Raw genomic sequence first — 17,597 nt, forward strand, 5'->3', positions numbered from 1 at the left:
ACCCTATCTAACCTCTGATTATCATATATGTCTCAATTAAGTCACCTCTCAACCTTCTTCTCTCCAACAAAAACAGCCTCAGTTCCCTCAGCCTTTCCTCGTAAGACCTTCCTTCCATACCAGGCAACATCCTAATAAATCTCCTCTGAATCCTTCTCAAAGCTTCCACGTCCTTCCTGCAATGCAGTGACCAGAACTGCACTCAATACTCCAGGTGCGGCCTTACCAGTATCTTGTACAGCTGAGGCATGACCTTGTGGCTCTGAAACTCAATCCCCCTACCAATAAACACCAACACACCATATGCCTTCTTAACAACCCTATCAACCTGGGTGGAACTTTTAGGGATTTATGCACCTGGACACGAGATCTCTCTTTTCATCTATTATCATGTATTATCAGTGATACTCTCAGCTTTGCAGATGATCCACAGTGTCCCCAGCCCTGCTCCAGCTCCCTAACCTGGGTTATTCAGCTGGAGACGCTTCCTGCACACAGGCTGGCTCTGGGCACTGGAAATGTTCCCTTGTTCCCACATAGAGCAGGAGAAGCATATTAAGGCTTTCAGCTTCCCTTCCATGAATTACCACTTTAAATTAAACATTTTTGCAAATGTTTAATACCAAATAATATCAATTACTCATAGAGCTATAGAGATGTACAGCATGGAAATAGACCCTTCAGTCCAACTTGTCCATGCCGACCAGATATCCTAACCTAATCTAGTCCCATTTGCCAGCACCTGGCCCATATCCCTCTAAATCCTTCCTATTCATATACCCATCCAGATGCCTCTTAAATGCTTCAATTCTACCACTTCCTCTGGCTGCTCATTTTGTACATGCACCACCCTCTGTGTGAAAAAGTTCTCCCTTAGGTCCCTTTTATATCTTTCCCCTCTCACCCTAAACCTATGCCCTCTAGTTCTCCACCTCTTTCAAACCCACACGCCCCCCCCCCCAACCAGGGGAAAGGCCTTGTCTATTTATCCTATCCAAGCTCCTCATGATTTTATAAACCTTTATACAGTCACCCTTCAGCCTGCAGGGAAAACAGTCCCAGTCTATTCAGCCTCTTCCTATGGCTCAAATCCTCCAACCCTGGCAGCCACCCTTGTAAATCTTTCAAGTTTCACCACATATCTAGGGCGCTTAGTCCCTAGTCCTCATTACTATACAGTGCAGCCTCACAAATCATAAACCACAAAAAGAAAGGCAAAAGGCACCTCTTCTCCTCTGCATCAAATTCCCATTGTGCACCAAATTCCCAGAAATACACACTCACTCTGACTCTGTATCACTCAGGATGTGTTCTCTACCAATTGCTTGTGTGAAAATGCTCATTCGCCCTCCAAAAACTTGAAGTCACCCAATAATCTGCTGCCCTTATCCTAACAAACATTCAGTGGCATTCTATTACATACGGGCTCAATGAGCTACCGTCTCTTTTGACTAATCCATCATATTGATTTTAATAATCTCCCTCTTGTTTTCAAAGTCATTCTTGCCCCTCCCTATCGCTGTAACCTTCTCCAGCCTAAGAAACCTCAGATATGTCTGCACTTATCCATTTCTTGCATGTTCCTGATTATAAATGCTCTACTGGGGCAGTGAAAGCTCTAAGCTGTGGAATTCCAGCCCTAACCCTCTCTGCCTCTCCCCTCTCATTTAAAGGTGGTCCTTAAAACCTATTTCCATTTTAATATTTCTTTATCTGGCTCAGTCTCATGTTGACAATGCTATGACGTATCCTGGGAATACTTAATGGTAAAAGTGCAATGTAAATGAATATTGTTATTCATTTGAGAAAATTCAAAAGGAGAAGCTATTGTAGGGTAGCATTCAGAGGAATGGAAGCAGAATAGTGGGGATGATGACCTTCTGTCTTTGCCCAAAATTGATGCATGATGAATTAAAAACAACAATTGCTAAAAATACATAGATCAGTCAGTACCGGCAAAGAAATGTAACAATCCAATGTGCGCCCTTCATCAGAACGATCATAAATTCTACAAAAAGTGCAAACCATCAAAAGGCATGATTTGGATAGCCCATGTGTGACTCCAATACCAGATTATATACTTGATCTGAATAACCTCATGCCAATGAGGGATGAGCAGTAAAGCTTTGACACTTGTTACCTACATTGCAGGAACAGGTAATTAAAAAAAATACATTTTATTTATACAGCTATGGTTTGAGCTTTGGAAGAATGATGAGTAGGGTCAAGAGGAGGCATTCTGCTCACCATGCAACTCCATCTCTAAGAGAAGAGTGAAGCATTAGTAATTTGAAAGATGGAATCTACACTTGCAGTCCTCCCTTGGTACTGCAATATAAGCACAGACTACCTGCTCAAGTTCGAGTGATGTTCCTCCTGCAATACATTCTCAAATATTCCTTCTATAACATGCTACTTTCAACTTATTTGGACTCTCAAATTTCTGAAATGCACTTGATGAAAGACTGATCCTGGGAGACTGATTAGCAAGGTTAGATCTCATGGAATACAGGGAGAACTAGCCATTTGGATACAGAACTGGCTCAAAGGTAGAAGACAGAGGGTGGTGGTGGAGGGTTGTTTTTCATACTGGAGGCCTGTAACCAGTGGAGTGCTGGGTCCACTACTTTTTGTCATTTACATAAATGATTTGGAGCATAAGAGGTACAGTCATTAAGTTTGCAGATGACACCAAAATTGGAGGTATAGTGGACAGTGAAGAGGGTTACCTCAGATTACAACAGGATCTTGATCAGATGGGCCAATGGGCTGAGAAGTGGCTGATGGAGTTTAATTCAGATAAATGTGAGATGCTGCATTTTGGGAAAGCAAATCTTAGCAGGACTTATACACTTAATGGTAAGGTCTTAGGGAGTGTTGCTGAACAAAGAGACCTTGGAGTGCAGGTTCATAGCTCCTTGAAAGTGGAGTCGCAGCTAGACAGGATAGTGAAGAAGGCGTTTGGTATGTTTTCCTTTATTGGTCAGAGTATTGAGTACAGGAGTTGAGAGATCATGTTGCGGCTGTACAGGACATTGGTTAGGCCACTGTTGGAATATTGTGTGCAATTCTGGTCTCGTTCCTAGCGGAAAGATGTTGTGAAACTTGAAAGGGTTCAGAAAAGATTTACAAGGATGTTGCCAGGGTTGGAGGATTTGAGCTATAGGGAGAGGCCGAACAGGCTGGGGCTGTTTTCCCTGGAGCGTCGGAGGCTGAGGGGTGACCTTATAGAGGTTTACAAAATTATGAGGGGCATGGATCGGGTAAATAGGCAAAAACTCTTCCCTGGGGTCAGGGCGTCCAGAACTAGAGGGCATAGGTTTAGGGTGAGAGGGGAAAGATATAAGAGAGACCTAAGGGGCAACTTTTTCACACAGAGGGTGGTATGGGTATGGAATGAGCTGCCAGAAGAAGTGGTGAAGGCTGGTACAATTGCAACATTTAAGAGGCATTTGGATGGGTATATGTATAGGAAGGGTTAGGAGGGATATGGGCCGGGTGCTGGCAGGTGGGACAAGATTGGGTTGGGATATCTGGTCGACATGGACGGGTTGGACCGAAGGGTCTGTTTCTATGCTGTACATCTCTATGACTCTAATTATCATCTTTGATTAAATTAAGCTCATGTTTATAGAATTTTGAATTTTGATTGTGAAATCATTTTAAGTGGGGGTTAATTTTTAAAGTTTCATGAATTCCTATACAATTCACATACAAATTTAACATTACCTTAATTGCATTTAACATGCTAAAGGAACAGTGTTAATCTCTGAACAACCCTTTGATAGCTGAATTTGTACACAGGAAGAATCTTGAAAGGATTGACTTTAACATTTAATAGATAAACAATTCTTCTGGATTTAGATGGCGAGAGTATGGAAATATTAATAGGTCATTCACAGGCTGTGTGCACCAACTTCCTCAGACTGACATCTCAAAGGACATTTTTGTGAAGAATGATCTTTTGCCTGAATTTCATTACATAAATGTAAATCAGCCTCAAAGGACCAATTATTTCACATTCCAAACATTATGCAACATGGGGATGTGTAAAGAAGATTAGTTGGAGACCCAGATCACCCACTACAAATATTCGAAGTGGGGAGTCACAAAGCCTTTCTTTCCAAAGCTCAACTGGCTTCAGTGATTCATGCTTTGTGAAATATCACCACATGGATACAATAAATCCCAGAAGCCCACAGCAGCCTCACCTGATCAAGTTCAGTTGATAATTTCTTATTGTCTTCACTCAGCATGATTCTCTCTCGTTCATACTTTTGCTTGAATTCGCCCTCGAATTCTTCCCTTTCGTTCTGACTACATTAAAGAAAATATTTATTTCAAATATTGCGGTAGTCAGTTTTCTTTTCTAATCTAGTTCCACCATTTACCTTAAATGAAAGGCATCACTTTGTTCAGAGTGCTTTTGTGGCACAAGTCCACCATCAATCAGAAAATACGAAGTTAGTTACATTAGAGAGTATAGTGGTAGGATACATTAAAAGAACAAGGAAAAGAGTTTAGAAATCTTTGAACGTTGACATCAATTTGCTTATTCTGTCCCAAAGATTTCACTGGCACATCTAACAACTGTCTTGTGTTTGCATTGTATTGATGAACAGCACTTTTGTGAAATCCCAATGATCACTTGTTGGGTACATGTGATCCAAGGACTCAATGTTCTGCATCCCTTTCCATTGTGTTAATTGCTAATACCTTCAGTTATAATTCAAGTGCAAAAAAATCCCCAGTTAATGATACCTATTATTATTATTCTGACAAAGCCATATTATAGGAGATCACAGATAAGATGAATAGCCAAGGTATTTTCCTCAGGGTAGTGGAGTCCAAAACTAGAGGGTATAGGTTTAAGGTGAGAAGGAAAAGATTAGAAAGGGACCTGAAGGGCAGCTTTCTCATGGTGGTGTGTGTATAGAACAAGCTGCCAGAGGAAGTGCAGAACCAAGTACAATTATGACATCTAAAAGACATTTGCACAGGTATATGAATAAGAACGGTTTAGGGGGATATCGGCCAAATGCAGACAAATGGGACTAGTTGGACCAAAGGGTAAGTTTCCGAGCTGTATGACTCTAGGCCTGGATTGAACTTGCCTCCACAATACTCCAAGGTATTCTGTTTCAAATTCTAACCATTCACTTTGTGAAAATGCTTTTATTCATGATGTCATTTCCTGTTTTGCAAATTATATTAGATCTATGCCTGTTTGTTCTTTATCTCTCCACCAATTAGAGCAGTTTCTCCCTACCTTCTCCGCCCAGAGCCCGATTTTGAATGTTGCTTTCAGATCTCCTCTGATTTTACTTTCACATCCTTATAAAGTGTGGGGTCCAGAACTTGACAAAATAGCCCAACCGAGGCTGAATAACTACTTCATTAAAGTTATCAGAGGATCCTTGCTTTCCTACTTTATGTCTCTACTTATAAAACCCATATGCCTTTCTCAACCTGACCTGTCATCTCACATAGACGTGCATGTTTCTGTTTCGCCTTCAAACTTGTATCTATTAATTCATATTGCCTCTCATTATCTTCTTACATAATAGCATCATTTAACAACTTGTAGCATTAAATTTAATCTGCGACATGATCATCCATTTCATCTGTCGATGGTTTCATGAAGCGTATAATATTCTTCTCACAGTTCATGACACTTTATACCATTTTGCATCATTTACAGGTTTTGAAACTGTGTCTTGTCTGTCCTGGTCTCAGTCATTAGCATCTAGAGCAAAAAAAAATGTGGTCTGCACACTGACCCTTGGAACTCCATTGTATATCTCCAGTTGTAAAAAAAACAGCTGTTCACCAGAAGAGACATTCCACTCAGTGTCACTGCTCTGCCATTCCATCATGGCTGACATGTTTCTCAACACCATTCTCCTGCCTTCTCCCCGTAACCCTTAATCCCTTTATTGATCAAAAATCTACTTATGTCTGTCTTAAGTGCATTCAATGACTCCTACGGCAATGAGTTCCACATAGTCACCACCCTCTGGCTTAAGAAATTCCTCCTCATCTCAGTTCTGAAGTGTTGTCCCTTCAGTCTGAGGCTGTGCATTCAGGTCCTAGTCTCACCTAATAGTGGAAACATCTTCTCAATGGCCAGTCTATCCAGGCCTCTCAGATGCTGTAAGTTTCAATCAGGTCCCCCACTTTTCTTCTAAACTCCATCGGGTACAGACCTAGAGTCCTCAACTATAACTCGTATGACAAGCCCTTCAGCCCAGGATCATTCTTGTAATCCTTGTCGAGACCCCTCCAATGCCAGCACATCATTCCTTAGCTATGGGGCCCAGAATATTTTCAATACAGTCTGACCAGAGCCTTATGCAGCCTCAGCAGTACATCTCTGCTCTTGTATTCTAGCCCTCTTGAAATGAATGTTAACGTTTGCCTTCCCAACTGCTAACTGAACCTGTATGTTAACCTTAAGAGAATCTTGAAAGAGGACTGCCAGCTGTCTTTGCGTTTTAGATTTCCTAAGCCTTTCCCTGTTTAGAAAACAGTCTGAACCTCTATTCCTCCTACCTAAGTGCTTAACATCATACTTTGCCACAGTACATTCCATTTACCACTTCTTTGCTCAATCTCCTGGCATGTCCAAGTGCTTCTGCAGAGTCCCCGGTTCCTCAACACTACCTTAGCAACAATGCTCTCAGCTCCTTTGTCTAGATTTTTGATGTATAACGTGAATAGTTGTGTCCCAACACTGACCCCTGCGGAACTCCATTAGTCACTGGCTGCCAATGTAAAAACCCCTTTAGCCCCACGCTCTGCCATCTGCCAGTCAGCTAATTTGCTATCAATGCCAGTACCTTGCCCATTACACCATGTGCTCTGATCTTCTCTAGCAGGTTCCTGTGTGGGACCTTGTGAAAGGCCTTCTGAAAATCCAAATAGATCATTTCTACTGGCTAGCCACAACTCTGTACTTTATGACTCTCAGGCAACATTACATTCATGTTTCCCCATTCCTTTTTATTCCACAGGCTTCAAGTTTGCTGTAGATAATTCTTCCACAGTTGGTACTGGCCAGTGATGGACAATTGGAGCTGCTCTGAACATAGAACATAGAACAATACAGCACAGAACAGGCCCTTCGGCCCACGATGTTGTGCCGAACGTCTAACCTAGATTAAGTACCCATCCATGTACCTATCCAAATGCCGCTTAAAGGTCGCCAATGATTTTGACTCTACCACTCCCACGGGCAGCGCATTCCATGCCCCCACCACTCTCTGGGTAAAGAACCCACCCCTGACATCTCCCCTATACCTTCCACCCTTCACCTTAAATTTATGTCCCCTTGTAACACTCTGTTGTACCCGGGGAAAAAGTTTCTGACTGTCTACTCTATCTATTCCTCTGATCATCTTATAAACCTCTATCAAGTCACCCCTCATCCTTCGCCGTTCCAACGAGAAAAGGCCGAGAACTCTCAACCTATCCTCGTACGACTTCCTCTCCATTCCAGGCAACATCCTGGTAAATCTTCTCTGCACCCTCTCCAAAGCTTCCACATCTTTCCTATAGTGAGGCGACCAGAACTGCACACAGTACTCCAACTGTGGCCTAACCAAAGTCCTGTACAGCTGCTCTGCTCGTAATAGAAGTTTTGAGGCATTCATTTTTACTGTTAATAAATTTATAATTTATTCCAAATTGTTCATTGAACAGGACGCTGCTTAATAAATAAGGATGTTATGATAACTTCAAGAAACATGTTTTTCAGTCTCATCTGACTAATGTGTCCAGTTCTGGACCCCAGATCAATTAGTTAGGCAGTGACTGCAGAGAGATGAGGAGCAATTGACTGTTAGTTGTTTAAAACGTTTGTCATCAATGAACAGCTTCTGTATCACAGAAATCCAGGACAAATGGATCAGGTTTTAACCCTTGGCCATCATCAATAAAACACATTATCTTTTCATTAACTCAGTAATGTTTTTGGGGCTGCCTTCTGCACAAATTGGCTGCTGTATTTTCTGCATTACAGCAAAAGTACTTCAACAGTTAATTGACTATGAAATGATTTGTGACATCATGAGGTTATGAAAATTGCTATACAAATAATAATCTGTTTTGTCCTTTAAAACCACTGTGTGATCTGCTTGGTTGTTATGAATTGGTTTGAGGGTGAAGCTTTAAGGGTTCATGTACAGACTGACTACATACTGATTCTCAAACACATTTCTTTTGTCAAGAAACACTTCCTTGATGCTGTTCAGTACTTCAGTGCACTGCAGCCCAAAAGTCTGGGATATGAGAGCAGTATTTTCAAAACCAGGGAGTTCTCAATCTCAAACTACAGTAAAGTCCCCACCATCCAATTCCCCACAATCTGGAATCAAGGAGCTAGGTTTCCTCACCCTGGAAACTGATCGTTTATTCGCTGCTCTCTTATTTTCACCAAACCTTTGGTCCAACTGGTCCACACTGACCACGTTCCCAAACTAGTCGCACCTGTCTGCATTGGCCCATATTTGTCCAAACCCTTCCTATTCATGTACTTATCCAAATGTCTTTTAAATGCTGTAAGGGTAGCATGGTGGCTCAGTGGTTAGCACTGCTGCCTCACTGCGCCAGGGACCCGGTTTGAGTCCCACCTCAGGTGACTGTCAGTGTGGAGTTTGCACATTCTCCCTGTGTCTGTGTGGGTTTCCTCCGGGTGCTCCAGTTTCCTCCCATAATCCAAAGATGTGCAGGTTAGGTGAACTGGCCATGCTAAATTGCCCATAGTGTTAGATCTGTTAGACAGGGGTAAATATAGGGTAGGGGAATGGGTCTGGGTGGGTTACTGTTTGGAGGGTCAGTGTGGACTTGTTGGATTGAAGGGCCTGTTTCCATATTGTAGGTAAGCTAATCTAACTTAACCTCCACCCACCACTCCCTCTAGCAGTTCATTCCATACACAAACCACTCTGTGTTAAAAGGTTGCCCCCAATTCCTTTTTAAACTTTCTCCTCTCACCTTGAAAATATGCCTCCTAATTTTGAATTTCCTCACCCTAGGGAAAAAGACCCTTGCTATTCACTCTACCCATGCCTCTCATGCTTTTAGAAACCTCTATAAGGTCACTCCTCAACCTCCTATGCTCCAGTGAAAAATCTATCAGCCTATCCAGCCTCTCCTTATGACTCAAACTCTCCGTTCCCTGGTAAATCCTTTTCTGAACTTACTAATATCCGTCCAATAGCAGGGCGACCACAGCTGCATGCAGTACTCCAGAAGAGGCCTCAATAATGTCCTTTACTATCTCAACATAACATCCCAACCCCTATACTCAGTAGGCTGAGCAAGGAAGGCAAAGGTGCTAAATGCCTTCTTAACCACCCTGTCTACCTGTGATGCAAATTTCAAAGAATTATGTATCTAAACCCTTAGGTAACTGTTCTGCAACACTGGGCCTGACTATTAATTGAAACGTCCTGCCCTTATTTGTTTTACCAAAATGCAATACCTTGCACTTACCCAAATTAAACTCCATCTGCCATTCCTCAGTCCATTGATCTAATTGATCAAGATCTCTGTAATTTTAGGTAACCTTCTTCACTGTCCACAATGCCACCAATTTGGTGTCATCTGCAAACTTACCAACTATGCCTCCTGTATTCTCATCCAAATTGTCAATATAAATGGCAAATAAAAGTGGACCCAGTACCGATCCCTGGGGAACACCGCTGGTCACCCCAATCCGAAAAAACAACCCTCCACCACTCTGTCTCTGTCTCCAGTCATTAAGCTAATTTTGCATTCACTTGGCAAGCCCTCCCTGAATCCTATGTGATCTAACTTTACTAATTAGCCTACCATGCGGAACCTTGCCAAACTTATCAAATCTTCATGGCCAGTTCAAAGGTGTGTGCACTACTGCTAAGGCAATGGTACCATGTGGACAATGCAACAATAGTGCTTATCTGCTTGTACAACAACACTGAGATCCAGCACACCTCCAGTTCTGGCTTCACGTCTATTCCCGAAGTACTTCATCATTGATGCTGTGCCTTCAGCGCTGAGGCACAAAGCTCTGGAATTCCCTCCCTCATCAACTCCATCTTTCTACTTCTCTCTTCTCAAACTTGCTCCCAAAATCCTACCTCCTAGACCAAGTATTTGGTCCTGTCTCCTTGTTTCCTTATACATTTAGTATCAAGCAACATTGTGATAACATTCTTCCTGTGGAGTATCTTTGGAGATTTTACTCTGGTAACGGTGCAATATAAATGCAACTTGTTGTTACATGAACTATACGACAATCTAAGACCAAACTCTACTAGATGGATACCATGGTTCAAATACATTGGGAAGTTTCACTTAACACTTTGAAATTTCCAGCACAAACCCTTGTTTTCTGCAAGCATAGCAGCAACACCATCACTCCACCATTGTGGCCTTGAATTTCCATTGCATGCTTGCCTGTAATAGCTTCGTACCTAAATCACCTCCTTGAAAAACTATAACAATAATGTCCTGTGAGAATCTGTAACCCCATAAAACCACAATCTCGTCTTTAGTCTAAACATCCATTAGATATCATAGGTGATTTGTCCTTTCAATGTCCCTGATGGCTCATTACCCCGGAGATTCTTATATTGTTATTACTTTTAAAATAACTCTTTGTCTGAGGAAGCTACTTAATAATTCCTCTATGGGTACTGACTTAAAACCTTTGAATATAGCTGCCATACTACAGTCAATTGATCCCTGGTGCGTGAGCTATGAGCCGGGAACACTGCGAGCAGTGAGCTGTGGTACAGCACGTGGGCTGTGAGCCCCGGAGTTTCGCACAGGCAGCGAGTTCCGGGCAAAGACCGGAGCTGGGGAGGCAGTCCTGGCACAGCTGAGTGCTGGTACAGAACAGTCTGGGGCTTGGAGCGGAGCAGGGCTGGCTGTTGGACTGAGGTCTGGCGCAGGCATTCAGATCACGTGTGGAAGCCCTGCACTGAGCTGTTGCAATTTAATGTTTATTTGAAATTTCTTACCTTACTGTAATATCAATCCCTTAACGATGTCCTATTTTTAACTTATTTTTCAACTGAGCAATTAATGCAACTACTTTTAATCATCTGCTGTATCCAAGAACTGTACCTAGGGACTTGTACCATAAGAAGGCAGACATCATAAATGCTTTTCTCTGTATTCCTACAATGGAGTACGCGAGACAATGAATGGATACTGTATTGTACTAATATTGTATTATCCTAATTCTCATTATGATTCCATATATTGGTGTACAAGTGTGTTTTGATGAAAACCTTCTTCTTGCTCAAGAGAAAGGGATAAGTGCTTGAAGGGGAATTACAGAATAAGAACAGAGAAATTGAAGAGCTGAATCATCAGCACAGACATGATGGGCTGAATGACCTCCTCCTGTGTTAATTATTCTATGATTCTATGGTATCGAAATCTCAAGAAATATCGTTAGAATTTCAGTAATATCACCATTCTACTGTGAATATTAGGATACCACCCATTGTGCACTACACTGACATAAATCAGATGATTCATGAAGTCACAATTAATTTATAGCTTTGAACTTCCTTAGGATCTTTGCTTAACAGAAGGAAAATGTAAGTCATAAATCACAGCTGGGAATATCAGAACGTATCAAGATGCAGTATAGCCATTAGACTTTTAACAATGCATGAACAGTGCCACTGAAACAATATTGATTACTGTATAAAACCTTATATCAACAACTCCTCACCAACAGCATGTTATAAATTATTCTGACTGGTTCACACATACATTTCCAATTAGAACAAGAAGCTAAATTTAAAATCTCAAAACTGAAGATTATCTAAGAATAAAACAAACATTGATTTCATGCACTTTCAATCAATGAAAACATGCGAAATGAGGGATGATTCAATGACTACTGGGAGTATAGTCCTTAGGACAAAGGATGACCTTTTTCCATTTGATGTAATTGGTTATGAGCTGGCTGCTGAGTACACTACATGGTTTGCAAACTCTGACACATGTTGGGCAGGTGGGAGTTGAAGTTTTGAGTAGCTGGGTTGTTTGGAGATTTATGTGTTTCCCCAATATCTGCCAGAATCAGCCATCTCCATTCTGGTCAGTCACAAGTCACAGTCCTCCCAAGAGTCAACAGGATGTCTGACTCATGCAGGCTTGCTTTGAGGAGATCCCTCAAGTATTTCTGCTTTCCTCCTGGCAGTCTCCTCCCATGTACAGGCTCCCAGGAGAGCAAAAGGAAAACACTGCAAATGGGGAGATCCCAGCAGTAACTTTGGGAGGCTAGTGTCGGGCATACAAATGGCATGTCCTGTCCAGACGAGCTGCGTTTGACTAATTTATCCTTCGATACTAATTGAACCTCAAAAAGTAATTCAAGGCCAACACATTAGTTTGAGATGTGAAACATGTTATATAACTAAACACCTTGTGTTCCCTCTCAACCACACAGAGCTCTCCACAGGAACTGAGCAAATGCCCTCAGCTGATTCAGGAGCCCAGGCCTTCTGCAGACAGAAAATGAATTGAAGCTGAATCCTACCTTTCTCTTCTGGTTTTTTCTAACTTGTCTTTCAGAATCATTATTTCTTTCTTCAGGGTGAGATGCTGCCCCTCTGCATCTCGCACCTCCTTCTTCAAGTTCTTGATCTCAGTCATGTGCAGGATTTCCCTTTTGGCCAGCTCCTCCTCATAGAACACAATCTTTTTCTCCAGATCAGCTTTGAGTTTGGCCACTTCCTGCTGATGCTCTGTACTGCTCACACCAGGAGAACGTCCAACTTGCCTTTTCTGTTGAAAATATTCAGAGGCATAAGAACACAGACACAGTTAGTTACCTTCTCATACTGCCCAAAGTTAAAATAATCCAAAATTGCTGATTGCGTCATGACTAACATTATGGACACCACTTCATTTTAAGTTTTATTAATTTTAGTTATCATACCAAAATCACCAATAACCAGTTCAGTCATTGGAGATGAAACTATTTTTCCTCCCCCATCCAAGCCTCCTCTGCAAGCAATTTGTTTAATTATTCATAGCCATTCAAGACTGAACGCAGGACTGCAGATCCTAGATCGGATCCATTTGTTGTGGAATTGCTTAGCTTTGTCTATCACTTGCTGCTCATGCTGTTTGGTGTTTAAGTAGTCCTATTTGGTAGCTTCACCAGGCTGACACCTTACATTTAGGTATGCCCTGTGCTGCTCCTTACGTGCCCTCCTGCACTCTCCATTCAACCTGGGTTAATCGCTTGGCTTGATGGTAATCATAGAGTGGGTGATATATCAGTCCACGAGGTTACAGATTGTGTTCTAGTATAACATTACAAACGGCCAATAATATCATGGATTCTGTTCTTGAGTTTGAATAGAATCACCACAGTGCGGAAACAGGCCATTTGGCCCAACAAGTCCACATCAACCCTCTGAGCATCCAACCCATTGCCATTCCTCCTACCCTATCCCTGTAACCTTGCATTTCCCATGGCTAACGCACCTGGTGTGTACATCCCTGAACACTGGGGTGATTTCCCATGGCCAAACCACCTAACCTGCACATCTTCGTACTATGGGAGGTAACAAGAACACCCAGCGGAAACCCACGCAGACATGGGGAGAACGTGCAAACTCCACACAGTTGTCTGAGGCTGGAATCAAACCCAGCTCCCTGGTGACTGTGACTGCAATGTTAACCATTGAACCGCTCGGAATCTGTTTACTGTATCTGTTTTAAATCTACTGCCATTTAGCGTGGTGACTAGTGCTACACAACATGATGGAGGGTATATGAAGAAGCGACTTTATCTCCACAGGCAATTTGTGGTGGATCTTGTACCAATACTGACATGGACAGATGCATCTGCAGCAGGCAGCTTGGTGAAGCTGAGGCCAAGTATGATTTTCACTTTTGTTGTTTCCTGCTGCTCAACCAGCTATGTCCTTTAGGACTCAACCAGCTTGGTCAGTAATGCACCATTGATACATTACGATTCTAAACAGTCCCTCAATCTTACTCTGTTCCACCAAATACGGTGAATACCTTTCCTCGAGGGTTCTATAACTGTTATTCTCCAATTCATTGAACTATGATATTGTGTCATATCTCTGGAAACTGTTGAGTTATCACTTGATATCTCATCCATGATCTCTGTTACCAACAGAACCAGAAACAAATCAATGCAAGGAACCTGTTTCTTAATTTTCACATCACCCTCTCACCTTGAGCCCCTCAAGTTCATCTTCCAGTTGCTTTGAGTACTGCTCACTCCGTTCCCGCAGTTTTCGCTCCTTGGATGCCTCTGCTGCTGCTTTTTCCATCTGCACGTCCAACTGATTGGAAGAAATAATACTCAAGTGACATAGCAGCCAGGATTAAACCAACTTTACAACAGAACTGCCAAACCATCAAACCCTACAAAGAAACTCCACATTCAGTATCAAATTTCTAAAAGTCCTGAATAAACATCCAAATGAAAGGCTTCTACAAATACAGAAACAAAGGGGATAAAAACCTAGCAAATTTGCCATTGGCCACAATGGGAGTTGAACATTAGGGTCCTGTGGTGTCCCCATTGTAGCATACTCCAAAGGAATTACCATGAAATTGAATTTTCCGCTGGCCAATTCCTCTATGCCCAGAACCCAAATGCCCCTCCGCCAGACCAAACCCTGCTGCCACCAGACCTGACCCACTGAGACCTCTACCCACCAAGACCGCTGATGGACCCATCACACTGAGACCTCGCACCAGATCAGACCAACTGAGACTCCCACTAGACCCAGCGCAATCTCATCGGATCCTGCCTCCACTAGACCTGTGGTCCATTTCGCCCCACGACCCCACCAAACCCAATCTTTCAGCACCTAGCCACACCCGAGCTGGAACCTTACCCAGCAGGCACCTCACCCTTATTGGCACAATCACTCAGTTAGCACTCCGCTGAAGCTGACTCGCTACCACAGCCCCACCTCTTTCCTCAGCGCCTGCCTACAGAACCGACTAATCCAGCATGGACTTCGGAGTACATCCAGACCATCACAATTGGACCTGACCAGGGCAACTATTACCTACAGGAAATCCAAAGCCTCCAGAAATGTTTCTCCCTCTGGATCCTCCACTCCACACTCGCAGCCATGTGCTGCAAACTACACTCCCTGCAGTCAGCCCTGCCCGCTCAAGGCCACACTCTCCCAGACCTGCAAAGGAACTCTGCTGTTCTTCATCCTTAGAAGAATCCACGCATTCAACAAATGCTTTTTCTCCATCATATTGGACATCAAGGAATGTAAGTACACCAAACTTTCATGTATTTGCCTCCAAATTTGGGTTTCCTCAATCATCCCAGAAGCTTCTCCCGGTCTCCAGAACCACCTAGACGCCAGTAGCCACGTGGCCGCACCAGCCACCACCGCCGCGGCAAATGATGACATCAGTTCCTTCCCTGTCACCCCACAGACGGCAGCTACTGCCGACTATGCTGCCTCCACAATCGCCGCCAAGGCAACTGCCTCCGCGATCGCTGGGAAGACAACCATCTTTGCAATTGCCGGGATGACAACCATCTCCACGATCGCCGGGAAGACAACCACCTCCGTGATCGCCGGGAAGACAACCATCTCCGTGATCGCCGGGAAGACAACCATCTCCATGATCGCTGGGAAGACAACCATCTCCGTGATCGCTGGGAAGACAACCATCTCCACAATCGCCGGGAAGACAACCATCTCCACGATCACCGTGAAGACAACCATCTCCGTGATCGCTGGGAAGACAACCATCTCCACGATCACCGTGAAGACAACCATCTCCGTGATCGCTGGGAAGACAACCATCTCCACAATCGCCGGGAAGACAACCATCTCCACGATCACCGTGAAGACAACCGCCTCCGCAATCGACAGGAAGACAACCATCTCCACATTCGCCAAGAGCACAACCATCTCTGAGTTCGCCAGGAAGACAACTGCCACAAGATGCACCGCTACCAAAACCACTGCAAAGACTACCTGGCACATCACTTCCTCTCCCGTAGTTGCCGCCAACTTATCCCCTTCCACCCCCACTGACGTCACCAGAACACTGCTGACAACATCGCGAACGTCACATGTTACATCATTTCTGCCCCTGCGGATGCCATCGATGGCACCGCTTCCTCGCCCCCTGACTCTCATGGTGAGTGTCACTTCCATTGATGACGTTAACCCCGATCCTATAACCACAGTCTCTGCCCCCACTCCCAATTCCAGCCCTACACCAGGTCCTAGTTCCCAATCCTGCCGTGTTTTTACCATTCCTCCAAATGTTCCCCTCACTAAGGATGAATGATTAGTCATCAGTAAAGGCCACATCTTCATCCCCCAGGCCCCTGGATCAATGAATTCAACATACATTGCGACATTGAACCTTTCTTCTGCTGCCTCCACCTCAGTGCTTACTTTTTCCATCTGCACTCCCACCCAACCACCAAGGACCTCTTCTCCCACCTCCAACACACCCATCTACCTGGATACCCCGTGATGGCCTGTTACCCACCCATCGATCTCTTCATTTGCAACTGCCACTATGACATTGACTGCCTCAACCTGTCCACCTCTCTCACCCACTCCAACCTCTCAACCTCGCAACGCGCACCCATCCACTCTAACCCTAGCCTCACCATCAAACTAGCGAACGGGGGGTGGGGGGAAGTGGTAGTTAGGCGCACAGGCCCCGACCCGCGGACACCTCCTCCTATTGCCCCCTCAACCACGACCTCACCTACAATCACTAAACCATCATCGCCCAGACCATCTACAAGCCCATCACCTCAAGGGATCTCCCACCAGCAGCCTCCAACCTCATTGGCAGAGAGCCCTGCACCGCCCGATTCCTACCCAAGATTCACAAACCTGACTGCCCCAGTCGATCCATTGTCTCAGCCTGCTCCTGCATCACTGAACCTATCTCTGCACACCTTGACACCATCCTGTCCCCCTTGGTCCAGGAGCTCCCCACATACGTTCGGGACACCACGCATGTCCTCCACCTCCTCTATGACTTCTGTTCCCACATGCGCTTAACTCCTAATTTCCACCACAAACCATTCCTCCTGTTGCTCCTAAAGAATGGCAGTGGAATTTTAAATGAAAAGCAACAGCTAGCAAAACCAATACTTTGATCCACAATCCTGACCCAAAACTGAAAATCAAACCTACGTCTTTTTTGGCTCGCTCCATTCGCCGCAGCTCTTGGCGCAAACTCTCAGTCTTCTGCATTATTGCTTCCATCTCCTCCTCTTTGTCCCGGAGCTGTCGGGAAAGCCTCTGTTTCTGGGAACGCAGTTCTGTGACCTTCTCGTTCATATCGGAGAATTCCTGCATGGCCAGTTTACGCTGGCTATGGGCATCCTTAAGTTCTTTGGTTTGCAATTTCAACCTTTCATTGGATTCAAACATTTCCTGCATTGACGGCACAATTTGAAGATTAATGGGCCATTTTAGCATTATAAACGCATTAAGAATCAAATTATCTCAACATCAAAAGAGAACAAAAGCACACAGGATGGAAGTTAATACACTGCAACAGCATTTGAGAACAAAATTAATAAAACACTG

General features: G+C 43.8%; 1 protein-coding gene across 18 annotated transcripts in view; it reads right to left on the bottom strand.

Moving 5' to 3' along the window:
- The window catches only part of LOC122548528 (serine/threonine-protein kinase MRCK alpha-like), a 595,544-nt gene that overhangs the window by 162,214 nt on the left and 415,733 nt on the right, over positions 1-17,597 (bottom strand). For all 18 annotated transcript variants that reach the window (XM_087984221.1, XM_087984211.1, XM_087984208.1 and 15 more), the window contains 4 exons: positions 17,199-17,441; positions 14,223-14,333; positions 12,545-12,792; positions 4,212-4,317 (listed from right to left, as the gene is read on the bottom strand). In XM_087984221.1, the coding sequence (XP_087840347.1) occupies positions 4,212-4,317; positions 12,545-12,792; positions 14,223-14,333; positions 17,199-17,441 (708 nt within the window). The remainder of the gene's footprint in view (positions 1-4,211; positions 4,318-12,544; positions 12,793-14,222; positions 14,334-17,198; positions 17,442-17,597) is intronic.

The sequence above is a fragment of the Chiloscyllium plagiosum genome, unplaced genomic scaffold (genome assembly GCF_037043375.1).
Source record: "Chiloscyllium plagiosum isolate Xiang-an unplaced genomic scaffold, Cpla_swu_hap1 HiC_scaffold_3, whole genome shotgun sequence".
NCBI lineage: Eukaryota > Metazoa > Chordata > Chondrichthyes > Orectolobiformes > Hemiscylliidae > Chiloscyllium > Chiloscyllium plagiosum.